We start from the raw sequence: 24,054 nt of genomic DNA, 5'->3' as shown, positions 1-24,054 counted from the left end.
AGTATCATCTGCCAAGCCTTGTTCTTTCGGCCTGTGCGGGGGACATAGTCTCATGCAAGTCAGTCGTTCTTTTAAATGCTGAAAGTGAACAAATACATTAGGCGTTTGAAATAGCGTTTAGTGAGAGATTCGCGCTAAATTTTATGAATGTTCATTTATGAATTAAACATCTTATTATGATTATAATCATATAGTAGCTTACCTTTTGTTGTTATAATCTGGGTTTGGATGTGCTTGGCGGAACTTGCGGCCTCCTATAAATTCTTGGTAATTACCATTTACGGATTTATTTTTAAAAAATCAGGCTTGTTCTCGATATTCCATTTCCAAGATTTTAATGAGGTCACTCTATCCGTGCTTAATTGTTAGGAACTAATGAGAGTGAAATGTGCGATTTAATGAAAATGATCTCTCGCATCTGTCAAAAAATGGGTTTTCAAATGGTTTTTAAGTGATCTATTTATTTCTCGTTTCAAACTGATTGCATTGTGATCAGGATATGTTCCTCATACGTCTTCACTCTGCTCTTACGCGTTGGTCCTGTTTTAGTAAGGATCTTGATTCCGTGTGCGGAGAAGGTTCTTTGACTTTGGGTTTTGGTACATCAACACTGTGGATTCTTGGGACTTGTGATTAAACGCTGTACCCTGCGACCTCTGCTCAAAGAAGTTTTATGCTCTAATTGCCTTTGCCCTGCGAAGTGTCTACTGGTCGGATCTGTATCGCGTGAGGTCTTCATCTGTTATCTGGAATTGTTGTCCTGCCAATTTCGAAGAAGACGCTCCGGCGTTGAAAGGAAACGAAGAATGCAGTGGAGCATTGAGGTTTCCCTTTCACTACATGTGCGTAGAGCAGTTTATTCGGGTCAAATTCTTTCGATCTTTGCCCGCGCGGGGTGGAGGTACTACAACAATAATGTGCGTTACTGGCTGGAAGCGAAGTCCACCTTTGTCTAGCAGTGGGCGTAGTGGTTTAAACTACCCAAGAAGTTGGCAGTGGCGTAAGCCACGGGGGGTTTTTGGGTTACTACCCCTACCCCCTTTGAGCTTTTAAAAGAGGCGCCAAAAAAGGGGAGCTTTTTCTTCATCCAATTTATATCCTTTTTTTAAATGAATATTTGTACAAAATTAGTGTTTTTGGGTCCTAAAAATTAAACAACGTTTTCTACATCAAAAATCCCAAAATATTCCCGGACCCCGTTTGCATTGTGGTGTTTTCCATACACCCCGGAAGGGCCTCGAAATCTCCGGTAAACTCTCCCCCCATTTAAAAATCCTGGCTACGCTGCTGATGTAAGGTCCTATCCAGTGTACCTCTCTCCAAATAAAACCTTCAGAGTGTGGAGTGGTCTATGACCACAATCGGATTATTTCGGCTTTTATGCAACTGTCCTCAGGCTTCTTGTTGTAAAGCAAATTTTTGAGGCTCTACCCAAGCTTTATGCAGAATTTGTACAAATACTTATTTTTCTGACTGGTCTCACCATTTACACGTAATATGTTTACCAAGATAGGCAAACTTTGACATTCATGTAATAAATTTATAGTTATATTGGGGGAAGTGGTTTATAGCATTTACAAACATTAAATATCCTGGGTGGGTATTTAATGTTTGTAAATACTATGGTGGGCATTTGGTTGTAACTGTTTTTGCACAGTTAGATATATCGACCTTTATTTTTAATTTTCTCAAAGAAAATGTAAGTGGCGGCCATTCAATTGCAAAGCATCTTCGTTATTCATCCTCTCGTTTTTTGATATTCTGTGCGAGTGTTTTTCTCCTCACTGGTTATACCCTTCATTCCTTCGACGCTTCTTTTCTTTTCAGTGCTTCTGAAAGCCGCTGTACCTATTGTGTTACCTTAGTTAATTACTATTAATTCTGTTATTACACTTCTATTCAAGCGTCGACTTGGTGTTGCCGATGAGAAAAATTACGAATTGGGTCAGACGGACAGACTCGTGTTAATTTTCATCTGCTATCATTCATCAGGATGGCGTTATTTCGATAGTTGTATGGTAATTACCCAAAGGTTTCAAAGTTGAGCGTTAACGGTGTTATTGCAATCGTTGTGGCCATATGTTCATCGCTATAATGCGTTTATGAGAGTACGTACGCCTGTTAATTCTATCAGGAGCCATTAAAATCTCATCATTGGTGTTATTGAGCGATTCACTATACGGGTTTCTTTAATGTGAGAATGCAAATTACGTGGTTGGACGGCTCTGTGATGCTCATTCATGTGTGGCTTTAATTCAAGGTCATCGCGTGTTTCGCTTTTTAAATCGTCTTTCTAGTCCTTTTGTTAAACGTCGTGGAGGATTTCAGTCATAATAAATTTTTGTTAAAGTGTACAATTCGCTGGGAATTATTTTGCGGATTTAAATGCGAAATAATAGACCTTTTCTTTTAGACCTTTATTTCTCTCTGGTAATCTGACGTCTGATGTGTGCGCAAATCTTAGTCATTAAAATAGTTTTAGTGCCAAAAAAGTAACTACTAGTAATTGTTTCCGTCACTTTTTTAAAAGTTATATTCAATTACAAGATCTAATTTAAAATCTTAAAGTATAAAATAATGTTTTCACAAGTTGCTTGCGTAAAACATTTGAAGATGTCCAGGTTTCTGCGATTATATCAACTTTATGGTGTTTATAATCGTGCGTTTCAACATATTGTTTGTAGTCCTAATTTATCGTGACTGCAATTTCCGTGGTTTAGCATCATTAAATGAATTGGAAATAATGTTACTCATTATTACGGCGTGTTAGCTGTATGCAACCAGTAATCCAGGCGATCCAGACGGATGTAATTATTGTGGCTTACTGTTGCTTCCGAAAGCGTAGAGTTAATTACAAGTAGTTGTTGCATTTGAAAACGATTATAGTAAAAAAAAACCCAGAATTAATCGTTGCCGGTGACTCAGTTAGTGACCATCTCTGGTGTTGGGAGAGGTTCCGTCTCGAAGGATGTTTGGGGTTGTGAGGAGGGTGAAGGGTTAAAAAGACGTGTTTGGGTTTTGTATGACGGGAGGGGAGTGGAGGGAGGTAATAGGGGAATAGGTGCTCTGGGAGCACAACTGCGTTTCACGCGGCCAACCGCGAAGGTTGTGTTACGCAACTTCCGGCCGTCTCGAACACATTTTGACCCCCAAGCTCTTCAGATACATCTTAATCAGAATACATCTTGTTTTGTTTTCTCCAGTTTTATTTATGCGTTAGAAACCCTGGGACAATCAATGAATTTATGTAATAAATTTATGAGAACACTCATGTTTTCGAGTATTTCTATGTTTGTTTTTTTTAAATATTTTATTTGGTTTTATTTTCCTCCTTAACGCTGATTAAGAAAGGTGTACAAGAAAAACCACCCAGGCGAGTGTCAAAAATGGTGACCACGATCTGTAGACTTCGCACTTAGCATACTGGGCAATCGCAGGAGGGCTATGTTCCACAGGACATCTTGAAGTCATTCCGAACTCATATGCAACATTACTAGCATAGGTGTATGAAATATTAAATATATGTTTTAGAAGAGGCTTCAGTTACTCTTATGTTTCATTGAATAGTTTGATTGAATTGAATGGTTTCTAATTGACTGATAAGGCGTTTGCAAAAAATGAGCATACTTATTTTCTCTGCTGTTAATGGTTTATGAGATTGTTGTTAATTTTGATTGAGAGTTAGTTATTTATACTGCTGCCGATGACCTTGCAAAATTCTCATTGATATGCCGCCCAAAATTTGTTGGTCAATCTACTCTTTAATATATGTACTGTATACACTCTTTGCGTTGCTCGTGGGTATGCATTGGGACGCTTGACAGTGTAATACGTGTAATGAATATTATGTGATGGGTCTCCATATGGAAATGAAGCCGCAAGCGGGAGGGCCAGGCAAACGATAGAGAGGCGTGGGCCCAGGTGTTCGGAATGCCTCCAAGATGTCCTGTGGAACTTCGCCCACCTGCGATTGCCCGGCATGCTACGTGCGAAGTTTACAGATCTTGATCACCATCTTTGCTACTCTTCTTGGTGGCTTCTTTTTAAGCCTTTTATAAATCAGCGTTGGCGAAGGAAACCGTACAAAGCCTACATTCTGTGGCATAAATTTGTGGAAATGTATCCTTATGATGAAATTAAAACCAGTTACAATATTTGTAAAATCCACAGAATTAAATTATTCGTACCATCGTTTTCTTCGATTAGGGTATCCTCAGTACATTCAATTAAATAGATGTTCCATTACGAAAATGGTCTGGGGTTTATTAAAATTTTAACTTGTTTTATGTTTACTTGAAAGATAATACTTATCTTAGCGTTTAATATCTTCACTTACCGTTTCTAAGAAGTATGATCTACATCCTCTCTTATTTTTGAACTCTTGATATCTGTCCTCCAGTGAGCAGTTCGATTTGGCGAATTTCATCATGACTTCCCTTGTGAAAAGAAAGGAAAATAAGTGTTTCTAGTTTTAAGCGCAGTTCTTGATACTAGAACGAGAATTCGAATTATGCTGGAAAAATTTCATAACTCAAGTATTTGAAACCCTTTATTGTGCCTGCGGAATTTTTGCGATGAATGATCATATCCCTATAAAGACTTTTAGAATTAACATAACTGCAGCGGAGTTGAAATAATGTGTGCTGCCTTTAATTTCTGATGTGAATGTCTTTTTTTTCCGAGAAACAAAGGTTTGATAATTTTCTGAATTTGTTTCCTGCAATTTTTCTAGTATTTGTTTTAACTTACATGATTTCTAACCCGACATATAATATATTTAAAGTTGAAGGTATGATACAGCTCCTGCAGCCATTTGCGAACTTCAGTCGGAATTCATAGGAAAGTTGTGTTGGAAATGAGGTATCATTGGTGACCGATCTGAAAGTGAGGACTGCTAGAGCTCGAGGGGGCTGGGCAGGACTTCGATGACCCGATGATGTATTATTACAAATTGTTCTTTTTTCAACGATGCTATAGTGGACGCTTATTCTTGGTTCAATAGAAGGAATATATAGGAAATGAGTAAACTTTGGTGGTAAAGGTTCAATGAAATTCTGAAGTTTGAGGTTTTTGTAATTAGTCATTACAGCATTGAAGTTTCAACAAGGGAAATTTTTCAGGAGCTGTTGATTCAGCGTCCTTAATCAATGCCTTCATCTGCCATGTAATTTAACTGATATTTTCCGTAACTTAGCATCTTTATCACGAAATTTACGAGATGGCTGCTGAAAATCTGGATTCTGGGAGAGGGTGTGGAGCCCTCTTGTCGGGGAATCGATATGTCTGTCGTTCTATTTCTCTGTGGGTCAATCAAATTCTCTCGCATCGACCTTGGAGCGCAGTTGGTCGGTTGCCTTTTGGCCCCCAGGGCGAATTCCGCTCAACTGGACTACTGGGATGGGGGAGGCGAAGAGGGCGCCCTCTCTCGATCAGCCTCCTCGGTCGATGTGTGACGCGCCATAAACCTCTCCGAGTGCGGTCCGATCATCTCGATGGCAGAGGTGCGAGGTCACGAACGATTGCATGCGTGAAAGTGATTGGTTGAATGTCTCTGCTCCGTGCTGACTGAGTTTCTGTTTCTATCGTATATTGTAAATCGTATATTTATCTGATTGGTGACAGCACATCCAGATCCCTAAAAAATCGGAAGATTCAAGCTTGGTGGAGTAGAGATTTTCCATATTGAAATAAATACTTGCAATTTATCACGGTTATAAAATTTATTACGACCAAAGTTTCAGTGTTACTACATCATCATCAATCTATTGCGTTCACTTTCTTCTTCAGGATTTCCCATCTCCTCACCCTTCTCTCTCCCTTTACTTCCCCCACTTCAGTTAAAAATTGTATAAATTGAATGCACTACACATTATTAGTACCTTGAAGATGATGTAGTAACATTGAAATCTAGGTGTCGTATTACATTTTATGATCGTGGACAATTGCAAGTATTATTTTCAACATCCAGATGCCATTACTTGGGGAATCCTCTATTGTCATATGCTGAAGTGCTTGTTTTCCTTAATTAAATATTTATCTGAATCGATACGTTGAATATTTTCACTGTCTCATTTTTGCATTTGTTTCTCTATTAACACTTTCATTAATTTTATTAGCGGATGCCTATGTTAATGACATCTTGCATCATAATTTCAGTTAATATTTGTATGTCAACATGTACATGAATGAGGGTTTCATGTTAAAAAAGTGGAGAAGTTTTATGATTACGATTTTGAGGAGTTCATTTCATCTTAATATTCATCCGTTGTTGTGGAGCTATGGACTCATTCCTGACGCTGTCGTAGTTTTCATAAATTTATATGCAAAACATTTAAATCTATCCCGTGAAGTCTTACTTTATAAGCGGAGAACGTCTTTCATTGTGTATCCTTAATCCTTGGGATTCTTTGGGATCTACTATAAATTCATTGGGATCCAAATGTACGCATTGCTGTTTTATCATAATACTGGTCAATAGTATCTTTCAATATGTTTTTATACGGATATTTTACGGTGTTTTTTTTAACCCCTTGATCTCGATTTGACTTATTATGTGCTAGGTATGGCCCTGACCTTCTGTTACCGTAGTTTTGCATTGCAACATGTAGAAAAAGCTTCGTCGCTCCTCTCCTGTGCCGACCGAAATTTTCTCTTTGCATGATTTTGCCACCATGAAACCTTATATGTTCTGGTATCTTCCTGCGAGACTGCATCTGAGACTTCGGAAGTGGTCTGCGCTTTTGTGATGATGGCGCTGACTACGAGTAATGTGCACAGCCCCCAAAGAAGAGCTCAATAGCAGCAGCATTTGGCGTGGAGAGACGTTGACATTGGACGAGGGGCGTACTCAAGAGAAAGTCTCATTCGGCATTCAGATCGGCATTTTTGACAATTATCCATTCAGGAATAATCATCTTTCGATAAGTTATTTTGTTCGACCCCCTTCTCACTTCTGCCGGTCTGGAGCTGTTTATGTTTCGTGTTGCCATTTAAATCTTCAAGGCCGACGACGGAGAAAGTTTTAGATTAAATCCCCGCTACGGTTCCATTTTTTTCTCGTGGATATTTCTTTTCTTTCTCTTGAAATAACCTACTTCTTCATTAATCTCCTTGGCGCAAATATCTTCCACTTTTTCCAATTCGGTGTTATTTATGGACACAAGGGGAGATAGAGTATTGAGCCAAGGTCTCGCTACTGTGAATGATGTTCCTTCGCATAAGAGTTCCAGAGTATGCTCTCGTTATTCTTAGCGAACACGCGATCATTGTATGTCGTTCATCACGATAAACAGACGTCATTCAACAAATGAAGGAACGTACTTATCCTATCGAAGTTTTATATCGAATCGTCTTATTGTTCACGGTGAAGTTGAGTAAAACGCTGCTTCAGTGGCATATTTTTTTAAATATGGCTCAATTATTCTTCTCTCTCTCTCTCTCTCAATTCATAGAACTCGAACTATATCGCAAGCGGCTGGTTCGTTATTTCTGTTGGCTTCTCACCACAGTCCTCCAATTCTATCTCCATTTTATTACCGATTGTTATTTATTTCCTGCATTAATGGATAAATAACGCTTCGTTAATGTAAACAGTTGATGAATTACTAAAGCAAAATATATTTCCCAGTATCAACATTTTTCATGAGGCGTTTGGTGTGGACCACTAGCGTCATTCGTGTCATGGTTCGTGCGGTGCATCCGAAGCAACTTGCTGGGAACGTTATCGTGAATGGGCTCCTGAGATAAACTACATGACGTCAGTAGTCGGGGTTGATTTTGGAACCACCTGCCTCAATGAAGTCTATGTAGGATGATAATTTAGGTACTGATTATATTTTGTATTTGACCATGCGGATAGAGGTCCGTCCTTCGTATGACCTTACGTTCATGCACCGTAAGTGGTTGTGCATTTGCTACTTGACAGTGTGTAGTGGGGTTGCCCTTTAATTTTGGACCGCATTGTTTCCATTACGAATATATTGGATCACCAGAGAAATCATTCGATGGAACTAGGTATCCTATCGAGGTCTCCGAGTCAGTTTTTTATGCAGATAACTCACTCGATCCTGACTTGTATTCGTCCTAGCTGCATTGTTTAAGACCGTTGCGTTGTTTGGGGGTGATTTCGCTTTTGAGTTAGCCATTTACGAAAACATATGACTTTTACAAAGAAATTTGGAGAAATGGCTGTAATTATAGAATTCCTTCGTGTCAAAATGGCTTAAATTAAGTCACAGCGTGGTAAGGGATGATTGGCTGAAAAATTATTCCTTTAGCTAGCTACTCATTTTTCACGTTGTATCATTTTTCCTACGATATTTTTATTTTCCTCTCCGATTAGCATTTTTCATTAATAAAATTATGAAATTAGACAACGGAATGCCAAGTGGTAAAGCCTTTTCAGTTTCACTTTTTTCTTTCGGTCTCTATAAATCCTGGATGATACCCGCATGCATTCATGTGAAGGCGCTGAACCATATCTGCTGTTTGGCATTTCTGAGGTTTAATTTTCACTTGAGAGGGCATACTCCCATCGTTGCAAGGATTTATTAGTGGCAGTGCCTGTTTATTACAAAGAGACTAATGCTTGTCAGGAATAGGACGTTCGGCCTGAATTATTATTAGCCTCATTTTCATTAGGGAAGTGCTCAATGCTGCTTGCTAATGCCATAGGAGTGGGATACTCTAAATTTTTATTTTTTAATTTTTTTTGGGATTGTGTACCTTTCAATAGTTCTTAAGAAACTCCCCAAAGCATGCTATTCAATCTAAGTAAGTTCCACTGTTTTTGTGGCTCTGTGTCGCAGAAGTTTTCAACGCCTTGCCTGCGGGAGTGGGGGTGATTAAGATTCCGTTAATGGCGTCCGACGCGACACCATCCCAACTTGCGGCCTCGGTGGAAATTGAGAGTCGTTTCTAGATTAGTGTTTATGAGCGTTCGTAGTGAAGCTCTCGTTATTACTGGGCAACAACGTGGCGTGGTCGAGCAATGGCGCACATGGATCTCAGGGATGTTTTTGTGGGACGAGTGATCCGCTATTATGGGGTCGTGTTCACTGCTGTTCGTTTCGCAAGATCGCGATGGAGGCTGTGGAGAGTTTTTTCCCTTAATCTTTCAAGTTTGCAATCGGCTTATTTGGAGTGAGTGAACCACGACAGAGGTCATTTGGGCCGTTGGGAATCATGGGTTGGAGTAGGTACTTTTAAAAATTTATTGTACTGCAGGGAATATCCGTTTCGGGAAAGATGTAGTTTTGTCGAAATGAGGAGAAGATAGCTCAATTTAACATTCCCTCTATCGGATGGAGACATTCTCCTCACCGACGACGTAGGTTAGAGAAAATATTTTGCCCGGATTATCTGCCGGTGTAATTAATTTTTTTAACTTGCGGTTTTCGGAGGTATTATGGGTAAGGCTTATTTGATTATCAGGGTTCTATCGTCCATAGTCTCTGTGAACCATATTAAGAATTACAGAATTTTTTGTGATTCCTGGCGCTAGGACTGATAACACGGAATTTGGTTTGGGTAAATATTTATTTAATGACAATTTTTGGCAAATTGTTTTATTTTAACTGCAGTAATGAATTCATAACTTCCTTCGAGTGAAATAAAGTGCAAGTATTCACAAAAATCTCCGTTAGTGGGATAAATATATATGAATGGATATATACCTCGTGTTGTAGTCAATGAATTGTTTTACAAAGTATGTGTGATGGGTAAGTGAAGACGCTATAATAAAATCACTAAAATATTCATTCATTTTTGGTAACAGAGCATGGAATTATAGGGTTTTAAAGTTATTGAGCATTAGCAAAATGGATGGATCCGATTAATAGAGAGTTCCTGAAATAATATATTTGTGTTTTTTTTTTCGATTTGCTACATATCTGTTAATGCCCTGAACTTGCATCGTCATTAATGTGATACATCGCCAAGTTGAGACATGCCTACTTTACGGGAAGCATCTGTTTCAATACCCATTTTGACTTCATATCCGCGTCGAATTTTTTATAGCGTTTTACTAATTTTGAATACTCGGTATGGCCGATGCGATCATGTCTCACCCATCAGTGAGATTCCCACAAGTGCGTTCGCTCTCGTAACTGTACTCGCATCGACGCATGTCGCCTCTCAGAGTGGGTGGGGGTGGGGGAGCGGCATCATGCACCCGCGTCACGCCCTCTTCCCGCATCGACACTCGCTTCACGTCCTAATCACACGTCTCCCTCGCACAGCTCAAGATGTGGAGCAGTTCCCGCGAGTTCTCCTCGCTTGACGCACTGCTACAATGCCTGCGGGTTTCTAGTGTTGTTGTGATGTTGTTACACCCGAAAGTAATTAAACCATGAGACTATTTGGGATCGTAAGAATTGTTCACACTGGGCTTTCACATTGCTTCGACATTATTTTCTCGTATTTGAATGCCGGGATTCATCGATTGAATCCTTCTGCCTCATCCCTTATTTGTAAACCCATTCCATTCAATGTATTCATCCTTTTAATCTTCTTTGTAGTATAGTTTACTTTTCCTTCCTTAATAGTGCCTTGCCTTTATTTTCCATTCTCATGTAGCGTTATGAAGTGGGTGTTTTCAATGGTGTACTTTTCGAATTTGGTCTCCTATTGCGTTGTGTATTTAGGGTATGGGTATTTTTACTTTCAATCTCCTTCTGCCCAGCCAATTATGCTTGAAAACTCAGTCCATTTTGAAATACTTGTTTTTATATTTTCCTGACGTCTAAGGACCTTAAAATTACCAGTAGTTAAACTATATTACACCATTTATCCTATCAGTAAATTCACTTTTTTTCCAATTAATTGCTTCTGGCTTCATTAATCAAATTATGTATTCTATTGAATTTAATTTTTTTAAATTTTAATGTTTATCCGGCTACACTGAAGCATGGCACACTTGCTTCCCAACTCCCAAAACTTTGTTATATTTATTTTTTCCACTGCTAAGCCACTTTCCACTGCCTGCTAGGAGCCATGGAAATCCGACAGAAAGCTTTATAAAATGAAAAGGGCAGATACGTGACAATAATATATATTAAGATATTTAAGTCAAAGAATCAAACAAAATAAGGTATATCCTACGAATGAATCAGTTAACAACATAAGAAATTCACTGTTGTGAAGATTTTTGGTAGTTTTATTGTGCGTCTTTTGAATTGAGAATGCATGTTATGCCTCACGCTCTCTGCTGCGTTTCATCGCATTCGGCATTCTGCAGAGACGAATGAACTCGACGAAAACCCGCAGGAGAAATCCGCCCGGGGGGGTTGAGGCGGGGACCCAGGCCCCGCAGAGTGAAATTTGGGTCGTTACGAGGCCTCTCTTGGGCCGGAGAAAATGGAAATCATCGGTGCTGAGTATTTTTCAAGCGGGTCTTCGATCCATCCATTTCTTTTCCCGCCTACATAGTGTCTTCTTCTTTTCTCGTTCCCCGTGGATGCTTTCGTGGGGGATTACGCAGGGGAGGCGCCAATTTGTTCCTTTGAAGCATGCTTTTCATTGTTTCCTATGGTGTCCTTCCATTTTATGATTGATTTTAATAAATGCCCTCAACAAACTATGTTATGGTGATTGCAAAGCGATCCATTTGTTTCCAATATTTACATTACAATTATTTTCAAGCGCGAGGAACAGAATTGAAAAGTTAAGAATTCCATGGATCACGTCATCTCGAATATAAAATTTCGGTTGACAGCCATAATTATAGTTTATTTCTCCGTAAAATCCGGATCGCTCTGCCCGTCAGCGACGCGAGTGGCGACTTTTGTAAACCCATAAAATGCGCGATGGGTGACATCACATTTAGAGACCAACTGTAGAATCAGCTGATGTAATATTCGTGAATTCTCTCGCATACTAACCAATCTTTTCTCCGGTAATAAAATTGACCATCGTTTCCTGCCATGTCGTGCCGCGCAGCATAGTTGTGTTTTCATTTTTAGCTATGATTCCTTGCAAGGCGGCTGGGTGTTGCGGCTTGAATAGGATATAAATTATTTGATCTCTGAAATGATTCCTGTGCACATTTGTTAATGTTGTTACATTTTTTCTGTCAAGCCTAATATTTCTTTTACATTTTTAGCTTTATTTAACTACGGATTTTTATAGAATTCGTCGGTGAACGTGTTGGAGAAGGCACGCTAAGAGTGTGAATACTTAGGATCTCTGTAATATGGCCGTGAGAGTTGCGTACTTGTTGAACACACTCGAAGAATTCCTCGACACCAGCGACTAGAATCAATTCATTCAAACTGCGCTTCCATTCAAGTGAGCATTATCGGCCTACTTCTTGTTCTTGATGTGTACATCAATGGGAACCTTTAAAAAGTGCTTGTTCACTTTGGAATTCCGTTTTTTTAGTTAAGGATTAGGTACTAAATGTTACCAATCGATTCGTTGTGAAAGAAAATTTCAGAAAGACGTTTAGTAATATCCAGGGTAAAGAGGTGTTTTCTCTGATTTTGTTGATCTCATTTGACTTTGTCTTCCTTGAAATGGGAATGATCGATGATCGAATATGCAACTGAGGTTCATGCAGTGTGATGCGACTACCGCAGTCTCCCTCCTCCCCGTCTCTCCTCTTGCCTTATCTGCATCATGTAGCAACGTCTCCAGAGATACGGCTGTCCTAAATTGGCCGGAAGTTGAACTTCGCCCGTTGTGGATAGGCGTTCGTGACCTGCGCTCTATGGAATGCTAGGGAGGCAGTCGCTCTGTTTGCAAGATCACTGTCGTTCGTGTTGGCCGCTGAGGTCACTCACAATGTCTTTAATTCGGTCGAGGACGGTCTTCCTGTGGCTGTCCTCATTCCCCTTTCCCTATCAGGGCTGCTAGTGCTCTAGCCACAGTGTAGATCGAAGTCGCTTTCCTATCTCCCACCGAGTAATGCGATTGTTTTTCCGCTGAGAAGTGGTATTCCAGAGATAATTGATAATTAATGTTTCGGATATCATGGTATCACACATGCAATCATCCATCCAGCGTTGTACGTCATTAATAGCGTTTAGTTTTACTTAAAGGGAAAATCAGATCATAATCATCATTGCACGGCGCCGTTTTAAACTCCATTTGCACTCGCACTTATGTATTTTATACTATTTTGTGACTGTGACCAGTTACACAATAGTATAAAATTTCGAAAAGCACACTATCGTTGCAAGGGACCTTTAAAATTGTTTATTTCCAGGGTAATTCATTTGAGCTCGGAACAGTGCGAGATATATGGATGCCTATGGTTTGACGATTAAGGGAACTTGACTAAATCGGTAGTGTTAGTTGGTGAATTGCTTAATAGTGACGTCTTTTAATGCTTCGCGATAGCCGGAACCGCGACAGACCGTCCTGATTACAGATATGAGCGAGCAACATATACGAGCGAGGAGGACGTTTTTTGTAGACATGTGTGTGATTTTCTATTTTTCAAGTAAACTTGATGACGTAATTGCCCGAATTGCAGTAAATAAACTGTGTAAATCAATATGGAGCACATATTTTAATTAATAAAGAACTAGTGATTGGCAAATATCCTTAATGAAAAATAAAAATGTTAGGGCATGTGAAATTTCCATGCATTGAATTTTAGTAATATTCAGATGGAATATTTTGTATGATAGTTGTTACTATATTCTTTGGTTCGCGATTCGTTAGTGTGACAAAATATTTGCAATATAGACTGAAATATCTCTGGTCTTACAATAAATTTTTCTTACTAGAGAGGGCTATGTTTGCTTTTGCAGAGTGTACCACCGTAGTTGTGTTTTGAAATTTAATGCAATCAGTGTAACCTGTTCTCTATTGAAGTATAGGTAAGACCCACTTTATAAAAGTATTGTATCATATTCGATTGTTGTGGGCTTATGACAGCTGCGCGCAAAAATTTAATGAAATTTATTTCAAGTGGATTTTGAATATATCATTTTTTAAGATCCCAATTCACCGTATTGATAAGAAAGTGAAATTTTATTGGTAACCTCCCGAAAATTATGTATTTTAAATGTATAACTGCTTGTTATATTAATGTGTGGAGTTCTTTAATCCTATCCTTCCGCGATTGTGCAAATCGCTGGGAAATATGCGAATTGTCATTGATAAAAGTTTTCGAAATACTTCTTATTGACATATCTTTTGTTCAGCCTTTTAGTTCAAATGACGATTAGTTTCGTAGTGCGACACATTGCGTAAAGATTCTCCTTACATTGGCGTTTGTTTCGCGGAAGATGAGTGACCTAAAATTCTCTTGTGCGGCGCACTTCCCATTATCGAGTATATCCAGTCTCCCGTCCCTCTCACTGCTGCGTCAGCCGTTACTAATTGCGACTTTCGGAATATTATCAGAAAAGTGATGCCCTCATCCTGATGACGCAAATACTTTACTACCACTTAAGATGTGGCCGATCGATAAACGGGAAATAAAATGCATTACAATTTCACAAATATTTTTTTTTCTTATTTCACATACACTTAGAAGGGGAATGACCTCTGTCAAGGGCTATTTTTATTGGATTTCAATGTGACCTTTGCCTCTAATCATTGTCCGTTTGTAATCCACCCGTTAGTTATGAATCCTCATCGTAAATCTCTAAAATTATCTCACAGTGAAATTTTACGGGTTCTTTGCCCTATGCGCATCCGGGAAACTGACTGTTGCTCTCAGGCCTCGGTTATTTGAATACATGTGCAAACTTTCCCGTGAACTTATAAGCATTTCAATATATGACAGATAAATTTATATGAATAAAATCATGCCATCGTTGCTTTTTAGGTTTATCTCAGCATTGTGATCATAGATTGACAAAGTAATGTAAGCGTGTGGTCAATGATATCTTTTGTTCGGTAATCAGTTTATTTTATGAGTTGCAATTTGACCTATAGTGTCAAAATATGTTCTAATAGTTACATGTATTGCGATTTCTGCCCGCTCATGACTTGCACGTACCTAAAGCCATTTTATATGGTAGAAGTTCTTTGACATCCACATAGGCACTACCTGGGAAGCCGCCTCAATAGGGGTGTGGCTGGAGGAATCAGACCCGAAATTATAATTGTGGGCCCGCGTTTTAACGGAATGAAGATATGATTTATTTATCCTTCAATATTTAGACACTACTAATCACTAATCAAACGTTACACAGAGTACGTATCAGACAGTTATCTATTACAATGAACTTATACTAAGCTTCAGGTACAGTTTTTATTCGAGTTAATAAGTGTACTTTGAGCCATCCGACCTCTATTTCGTTTTCGATTTATATCCCCTCTCTTCTTTCTCATATCGAAAGAGGATTAACCTTACTACATTTTTATGCTTCAAAGTTTATGCATAATCTCCGATTCGCGTAATTTCTGCATTCACGTTTGCACAACTCCTTTGCTCGTCTTGCCTGATCGTTGATGACTTTCCTGTGGTTCATGCTTATTCATTTTTTAAATTTGTCTTCCTCAATTCGAATCCAATCGAAGGAGAGCTTAATGGTCGTTTGCTTTTCGGGAATTACACAATTCTTAGTCATCGCCAATTCTTCATGTCCAGTGGCAGAGTGGAGAATTAGGTGCGAGGTCAGTAATTGCGATTGAATGGGGTGCAAATTGTGGTCGAGCTACTCTTGAGAAGCGTGCCGAGAATTCAGCGCCGTATCGCTAAATGCGTTCCTCACGAGAATATTTGTCGATGTTTGCCTTATGGAATTGTTTCATTGTATTTCGGCGTAAGAGTGATTATGAATGTGTCGTCATTCTCGTTCCGTGATCCCGAAAGCTCCTCAGGAAGTCGAGCGGCGAAACAGTTATCACTCATTGGCTAAATTCCCATTGTAAAAACTGTTTTCTGCCCTTAGTAATTAGAGCCCCTTTTGTTTCAATGCTCTCTTTTTCCTCAACGGGCAAAGAACACATCGTACGAAGTGAATCATTAACGTATTTCAAAATTTTACAATGCGCACGATTTGTTACTACGTAGTTGCTACCGGTTGATTGTTTTAAAAGTTTAAATGCACTTCCATTTTAGTCAGTGAGATAGAGAATTTATTTTCATTCTACATAGTTTGTATTTGTTCCACATGCTTTTAGATTTCCACGCCTTGTTTGGTAGCATTCCTTAGCCTCCTGAAGTTTATGACCGTTATGCGTGCATAGTGTGGTCGATTTATGGTACTTCTCTCTATGGGTGGTTCTGAAATCGTATCGTCACCTTGCCCGAATGTTCCCCATGAAATAATGTATTTAAGGTTGACTGATGTCCGTATTTCATGCTAGATATTAGTCAAAGGTTTTCGCTTATATTGAACTGCGATATATGCATGAAATTTTCAGAGTGAAATGTTTTAACTTAATCCATTTTTTGCTAGACTTCTTTGAGTCTCTTTTCGTGGACTTATTTTGTATTTATCATGACACCTTTCCCGCTTAATTTTGATCAATTCTTTGGCGTATCTTTTTGTTTTAAAATAGTAACCATGAATATTTTTGCTGTATTTACTATTCGTATCTGTTGCACATGCTTAAAAGGTATCGTACATGTAAGGTATTTTGTATGCACTGAATTCCCTGCAGCTTCCCATAATGTCTCTGTAAGTTTTATTGCCACATGGTTTTATCGACTCCACCATCAAAACCTTATTGTTTTTGCCACTAGTATAGCTATTGTATTCTTTAACGTTAAAAATAAAGGTATTTGTAAACCAAAGTTTCTAACGATTCCATACACTGGTTATCCTGCACCTCTAGTAAAGCACTTCCCGATTTAGTCGTAGGTATTTCATGTAGTAAGCGTATTAGGTTAGTCTTCTGCCTTTTTTAAAATTGGGATCGCCATCAATATGATTTATTCATTGTGTCTTTCTTGTTCCAGGGGGTCTACACACTCAGCCATTATCCTCTACAATGGCAACGGAGAGAAATTAGTCCACTGCAAGGGGCCAGGAACCAATCATTGGGTGAGTTTTGCGCTTTTTGTGTTATCAGGCGTAAATAGTTAAGATACTCGTTAATTTTGTAAAATCGATGAAAATGTTTTTCTATTTTTATGAATTTTTTTAAAAACGATTAGTTGCCAACTGCATCTGTCAGCTGTGTATATATATATATATATATTCTTACCTTATTTTCATTTAAAGTTTCGTCTAAATATTACGACACTAATTAGCGATATTTAGCTATCAGTCTGTGTTTGAAGTTTAGTTTGGTAGTACTCGAGAATCCTCCTCCAGGATTGTTCTCTTGCAAACAATTAGGCTGACGTTACTCAATCGGTACCCGATAAACTGAGGTGGAGTCAATTTTAAATTGGAGGTAAACGCTTTGATCTTTGGTATCTTTCAGTTTCATTTATTGCCTTTTTTGCTAGTTTCTGAATCGCAAATGTAGCCCTGAATCGTGCTTTTTTTTAGAAGTTAATAGCCGAAAGCCGAATTGTCCGTTTTTCTTTAGGATTCAATCTGCGCTCCAAGTTGCTGAATGTTGGCGGATATTTTGGTATTCATGGGAATATTACGAACAGGAAAATATATTATATACCATAGAGTTTGCGTGACACCATTCCTTCCTTTTGATGGATTTTTGTCTCCATGAATTATGTTCCCATATCCTCTACTTATTAGGTGCGTTTATCCCTCTAAAAGTAGAAGAGTTTTTTTAAACTACTTAGTTAATTATCCCATAATAACACTATCCTTCCTTCGTTACGAATTTTAGTCTGCTTTCTTCAGTTAATGCTTTTTTTTAAATGTTCTCCTGATAATTGTATGTTTTTTTTACCTTTTATCAGATTAATGCCTTCCCCATACGAGGACGACGCTTCGTAAATTAAATAAAATTTATACGCAGCGCAAAATCCTTTAGCTTTTCTATTGTGGAAAATCATTTAAACGCCATAAATTTGTCTAAATATTACTTAAAGATAGCTTTTTTATATTATATGTGGAAAAAACGTGTTAATGTCAGTTTGATTTATGTGTCGCCAAGTACTTTTTTCATGTTGTAGCCAATCAAATGTGATTACAAAATTATACGCGTGTATTATCTCGGACTTAACCTTAATGGCTATGAAATAAAGTCGTTAATAGTTTTCTAATCTTCTTACAGCCATTGTGACAATGATTAATTTCATTTCTCAAGTAAAAGGGATACAATTTTTACGTTAGAGCATCTGTTTGCATCAGGTTATATCAACTTAAAAAAGAATTCATCTTGAGTTGCCCCGCACAAGGGGGAATCCTATTGCTTACAATTAGAGCGGAAAGATATATGATTTAGAGCATTATATGTTTTCAATAAATACTCGTTCCATTTATTAGTTATCTCCAGTGCGTGAGAGATTAAATTGATTGATATGAAGCAATAAATAATGTTGCACACCAATGCTTATTGCCTAAGGATGGGATTGTCCTTTCCTTGGTATTACCATGGCTTATAGCTCTTCTATGAGGATGAACCAAGTGATTGAGGAGTGTAATGTTTTTTTCCGGGATAAAGATATCATGAATCAACCCTTGCAATCGGTTCATAGTCTATTTTCCATTCACAGCACGTGGTTTCAAATCCTGCCGTTTTTTGTGTCTTTTTAATAGGTATGCAGTGATACATGGGGAATGAGTATGAATTTATTTAATGTGGAGGTTAACTTTAAATAAGAGAAATAACTTTTAGGTGAGGGCCATGCTTTGGCTTACCATATTTGTCGGTTTCCACCAGCAATTCGCAATCCCATTCTTGGAGAGAAAACATTTTCTACGAAATTACCCTGCTGTGGCAAGTTATTTACGGGAACTTCCGAAATGCTTGTAATGCATGGTAATTTATTTGAAGCTTAATCCTAGAAGTCGAGCGAATGATCGAATTATCTGTTAATCCTCTTGTCGGGATTTCACACGTAAGTTTTTTTGCAGCAATGAAGAATCACTTATTTTATATTTATTTCCACTTCTCTCTGCTGCTTCACATGAATGAAATCATGGTCAGCCGCTATCAGAATTAGTTGTAGTGATTAACTCATGTTTGTGTTGTTTATTCTAAACTATGCAATCCCGAATTTTATGTACCCATGTGTGCTTGATAGAAAACTTTAAAACGCGATCATAATGAAAAATTTTCAGCCAACCGTAGGTGCATTTCATCTTGATACCATACAGAATGCTGTAAATATATATACTTCGTTGGATATTGGTGCGGGACGTTGTAAATATCGGTATCCACTTATGCATCTGGAATCGGGGTAGTAGAAAATTAAGCTTTATATTAGCCTGGGGACAACCCAGAAATCTATTCACCTGGAGTTTTTTTATATTCCTAAGTCTGTTGAGTTTCATAACTTAGTAAAACGTGTACTAGTATTCGTACATTTTTCATTTACTCATTCAATACAAATCCATTTTTAAAATTTTACAGCTCATTCAACTGTCAAGTACCTGGAGTGACACCAAGAGAATCCGGAATAGTGCTCCTTGCTAATCTTAAAATTCACTCAGCAGTCCCGCTATCACACGCAGAAGAATCGATTTTTGAATTTTTTATGAATATAAAAGATAACCTTGACATTGGCCAATGCCACGATGAAACTGATGGGAAGGTATCGATGCGAGACTGAAAAACTCACAAACACGGCGAGATAACGGGTATGACGCGTTGCTTTAGTTCATTGCTCGCCCACGAAGTAATGTTTGTGGCGACTTATCGTAGTCTGCTCCGTTATCGCTCTTAAGCTAAGGAATAGAAGTTTTTTCCTCATTCTAGAATCGCTCCGCAGATAATCCGTTGACAGTTTTATGAAATCTCTTCAAATATCTTCTGAGTGGAACGCCCCTAAGTTTCCGTCATTTGCGGAGGCGATCTTGGCGAGCTGTCGTTGGCTGCTTCGGAGGGAGGTGTCTTTAGATTCTATTGGTGCTTGTACTCATAAAGGGAATCATATGATAAGAAAATTGTCTTGTTTTCCCCGTATTCTGGTTTCTCAGAATCCAATCATCACCCTTTAATTGTTTTTAAGTACGCTGAACAGTACGCAATAGCCACTCTTTTCATCGCAACTCTACCAATGTTGCGCCTTCATTTATCGTTGTGCGTTCGTTTTCTTACCTCATGACCGCCCACAAATCCACTGCGTGCATCAGAACTTTCTTGTATTTTCGTCATCATATTTGGAAGAATCACTTTATTGCAGAAAAATCCTAAACAAATAGATGGGTAAAGACCATGTAATGGGTTGCGCAATATACATGTATAAGCTGGAACATTCATTGGGAACGTGGGTGTGTCTGATATAAAAATTCCATTGAAAATTTATAGAGCAGAATTGATAGCCATTCCGCCCGAAATAATCTGAGATAAGATTGTAGTGTACCTGCCCTCTTCTCTATCGATAGGCATCTTCGTGATGCCGTATCGTCTGTCATAGGAATGATGAACTCATCATTAGTCAAGAATTCTTAGACTTATTTTGACGCAACTCTCTATTCCTCTCTCCTATCCGCTGGCTTTTCATAGCAACGTATTTCTTCTCTTTTAAACCCTTGATAAAGTATCCTATGTAACTCATTCGGGGCCGTCCCTTGCCCTTTTTCCCTTCCACTTGTCCTGCTAAGATTGTCTTCATCAGGCCATCGTGCCTCAAAATGTGGCCAACTAAGTTGTCCCGTCTTCTGCTTAAGATCTTTAGGGGGCCTCTCTTTTCTCCCTCTCTTCTTAGCACTACGTCATTACTTACTCGGTCGATCCATTTTGTCTTCTTCATTCTCCGGTGGCACCAAATTTTGAATGCTTCCACTCTTCTCTGCTGCTGTCAGCGTCCAAGCCTCGCTTCCATAAAGAAGAATGCTCAATATGTTGCATCTGACGAATTGTTTCTTTACATCTATGCTCGTGTTCTCAGCTGTTAAAAGATTCTTCTTTTTGTAGAAAGCCCTCTTCGTCTGTACTTTTCTACTATTTCCTTCTTGTTTCGTCCGTCGTTGGTAATTCGGCTTCCTAGGTTACAGAATTCTTTCACCTCTTTAAGATTTTGATTTCCTAGTTTAATGTTTGCCCTGGCCTCCAATGAGTAGGGCTCCAAAGGAAAAAAAGATATATTTTTTAGCTTCTCCACTATTGGGATTGCCATTGGAAATATTTTTGCTTGCACCAGTGTTTCATTTCATTCATTTGTGCTATGTACGTTACTCTTCAGATTGGTGCTATCACTAGAGAAGGTGTAAAGCATCATATTCTAGGTATGCTTCTTTTAATTACTTAATAATTTCCTATCGTTACGTGAATTCTACCTTTTGTTTTCTTGAATACATGCGTGGCAAAGCAATGTTTTATCTATTCGATCTTTGCAAGATTTGATTTTTACATGCTTTAATGTTTTTTGGGTAGTGAAAATTCTGTGCCTTCCCAGGTGTGCATTTAAGTCACTATCCGGCCACTAAAAGGAATATGCATTGCACTTTTATTTCGTATTTTCTATCGTCGACTTCATTGCCTGGCCTTAGTGGACGTATAAACGATTTCATGTTCCTGTTTAAGTGGTTGCCATCTGACAACTTCATTGGTGATGAACAGAATTAGAAGATAGAGCAGAGGAACGGCATTCACCGTTGATGTGTGCTGCCTCTTGCGTAATAGGGCTATTGTCCTATTTATCTCATTTAAAAGATATTGCCCGTTAACCATCCTAAATTTTCTATCTCGTTGGTCACTCGTTGAAATCTCTTTCTGCCACCGAATTTGCTTCCAGCGTCATGGCGACTGTTTTGCATTGATTAATTATCTGCCATTTTTCTTCAATATAGCGATTGTTATGGTCGTTCACGGCGAGTAATACTTTTCGAGTTGACGATTCCTGCTGTTTCATGATTTACGCTTACGTGAATATTACATGTGTATCCTAATGATGAGATTTGTTGCACTTGCTTAATTTTATCTTAAATTTGATTAGTGTTTATTAACACGTGGTCATTACATAACAAATAAGAAACTATGTCGGTTGCGTGAAAATGGTTTGTTGTAATGTTGCCAAGTTTGTTTTTTATGCTGCTTTAACCTTAGACGGTGTCGCAATGTCAAATTCACCCCCTAGTTTTGTGAATGGTGGGACGAAGTAAGAAAATGCATAGATATGACAATGATGGAAATATAAAGAAACTCTGATTAAAATATTATTTTCTCAAGTAATAGCCCATTGTAGTACATGTCCGAGCATTTGAAATTCATTTAATAGTACATTTTAGTCGTTACTATGATTTTATTTTAAAATTTTGAAATCAATATCGGAGACAAATCATTCATCGTCTAATTCAGCGGTCTCATCCAACAACCTTAGTATTTAACTCTTCAAACGGATTAAATAAGAACATATTTTTTTATAAATCTCGTTTTTTTTATATTTAAATCGCTTTAAAACGGCATGATGATGTCTCTTATTGTAGGATGGTGTAGCAATGATATAGAGGTATTGAAAGTAGACGGTTCTTGAAGTGATAGATGCTTCTATGTGAAAATGTATTATTTTGTCTTAGTATCTAAATGCTTATGACACCGAAGTAAATTTTTCATATTCCCATGGTCCTCAATGAACATTACTCAAAACTTTATTAATCTGATACGCGCAGCCTAGCCTATATCCGTGCATCATTGAAAAGATTATTATTTTATAAGGGTTTTTAGGAGTTCTGAGCTCCCGTAGCTCATAAAAAGTTTTGTTACCAACACCCCTAATGTTTATACTTATTCAGCCAGAATAATGCGTATTTGCCTTATCGTTTTGATTGCCTGTTTTGCCCAAGACTACCTGTCATTTCTTTCCTCAGATATGGAAACTCATTAGCTTCTTAAACGTCTTGCGTAAGTTGCTGAATGAGGGGGTGATGATCCATTAATACTTCGCTAATCCATGATAATAAACCCTTGGCTATTTTCCCCGTGGAGTGGATGTGATAGGGGAGCGGTTATTGCTCACTGCTATTCATTTTTTTGCATGCTTATGTTATTTGGCAATCGATGCGATCCGGAAAAATGCATCCATCAATTTATCTTGAAACGGAGGAATGGATATAGGATTATGCATTCTGGGAGAATGTCCTTGTCGTGACTTTGGCTCGCTAATCCGCTTCTCCCGCGCCTCTGTTGCCTGGTTGGTTACTTTTTCCTGTCTTGCCTATCTTTTTATACTTCTTCCTCTTCAAGGATATGCCCTCTGCATTTCACAACTCGACCACAGTTTTCCTTTGCGCAGTCCGTGAAGTGGTAGAAATATGCATGATTAGCTGCAATTCATCTTTCACACCATTTTATGCTCACAAGAAGTTGTGATTTGCTAGAGTAAATAAGACACCTTACCAAGTGGAGGTTGATAAATGTATGGAATTAGAGGATTGTTACTTTTATGTCATCTTTGAGGTGGCAGAAATATTTCCAGTCCAGAAGCATTTCCCCTGGACAATTCACTCACGTGAGTACTACGTTAATGTCCCAGGTCATCGATTTCGATGAAATTTCAGTCCTTAATAGATAATTTATGACTCGATTAATTTATATTAAGGTGACAATTCGTCTTAAACACTCAGAAGAGGTATAATCTGTAATTGAAACGAAATCCCTTTGAGTCATTCTGTTCCCGCATACTATCCTTTCACCTAAATCCTTTTTGCTCCGAATGATTCCCTATTAGTGATAATATTATGGCGTTTCAGCGGTATTATATCATAGTTAATGAATAAGTTAATAAAATGTTGATGGGTAGTTCCGTGGTGACCACTAATGAAGTAGAATGTTTAAGCGCGCAAATCTCTCTTTTATTTTAGTTTATCTCAGCCCATCTGTGTAACTTTCCTAAATTGAACTTCAGCTTTCAATGCTTCGAGGGTATTTAAATGATTTTAGGATAGAATCGGTGGAAATCAATAATTTTCCTCTCCACCATTTAATTATTTTGTTAGGTGCCATTGCCCTTCTTCTTTTGAGGTTCGCTGTATTTCAAAAGGTTATGGTTTCATTAATTTTATTTTTTGAAATTGCATTTGACATCCTTAAATCTCTATAAGTACTTCTGCTCATTCTACATTGCTT

The 24,054-nt window shown here is 38.2% G+C and overlaps 1 protein-coding gene across 1 annotated transcript in view; it reads left to right on the top strand.

Annotated features, from left to right (window-relative positions):
- The window catches only part of LOC124153363 (N-acetyl-D-glucosamine kinase), a 70,309-nt gene that overhangs the window by 1,271 nt on the left and 44,984 nt on the right, over positions 1–24,054 (top strand). The window contains exon 2 of the mRNA XM_046526476.1: positions 16,865–16,949. Within this exon, the coding sequence (XP_046382432.1) occupies positions 16,865–16,949 (85 nt within the window). The remainder of the gene's footprint in view (positions 1–16,864; positions 16,950–24,054) is intronic.

This window comes from Ischnura elegans, chromosome 2 (genome assembly GCF_921293095.1).
Source record: "Ischnura elegans chromosome 2, ioIscEleg1.1, whole genome shotgun sequence".
NCBI lineage: Eukaryota > Metazoa > Arthropoda > Insecta > Odonata > Coenagrionidae > Ischnura > Ischnura elegans.
This window is presented reverse-complemented; position numbering and strand designations above follow the sequence as displayed.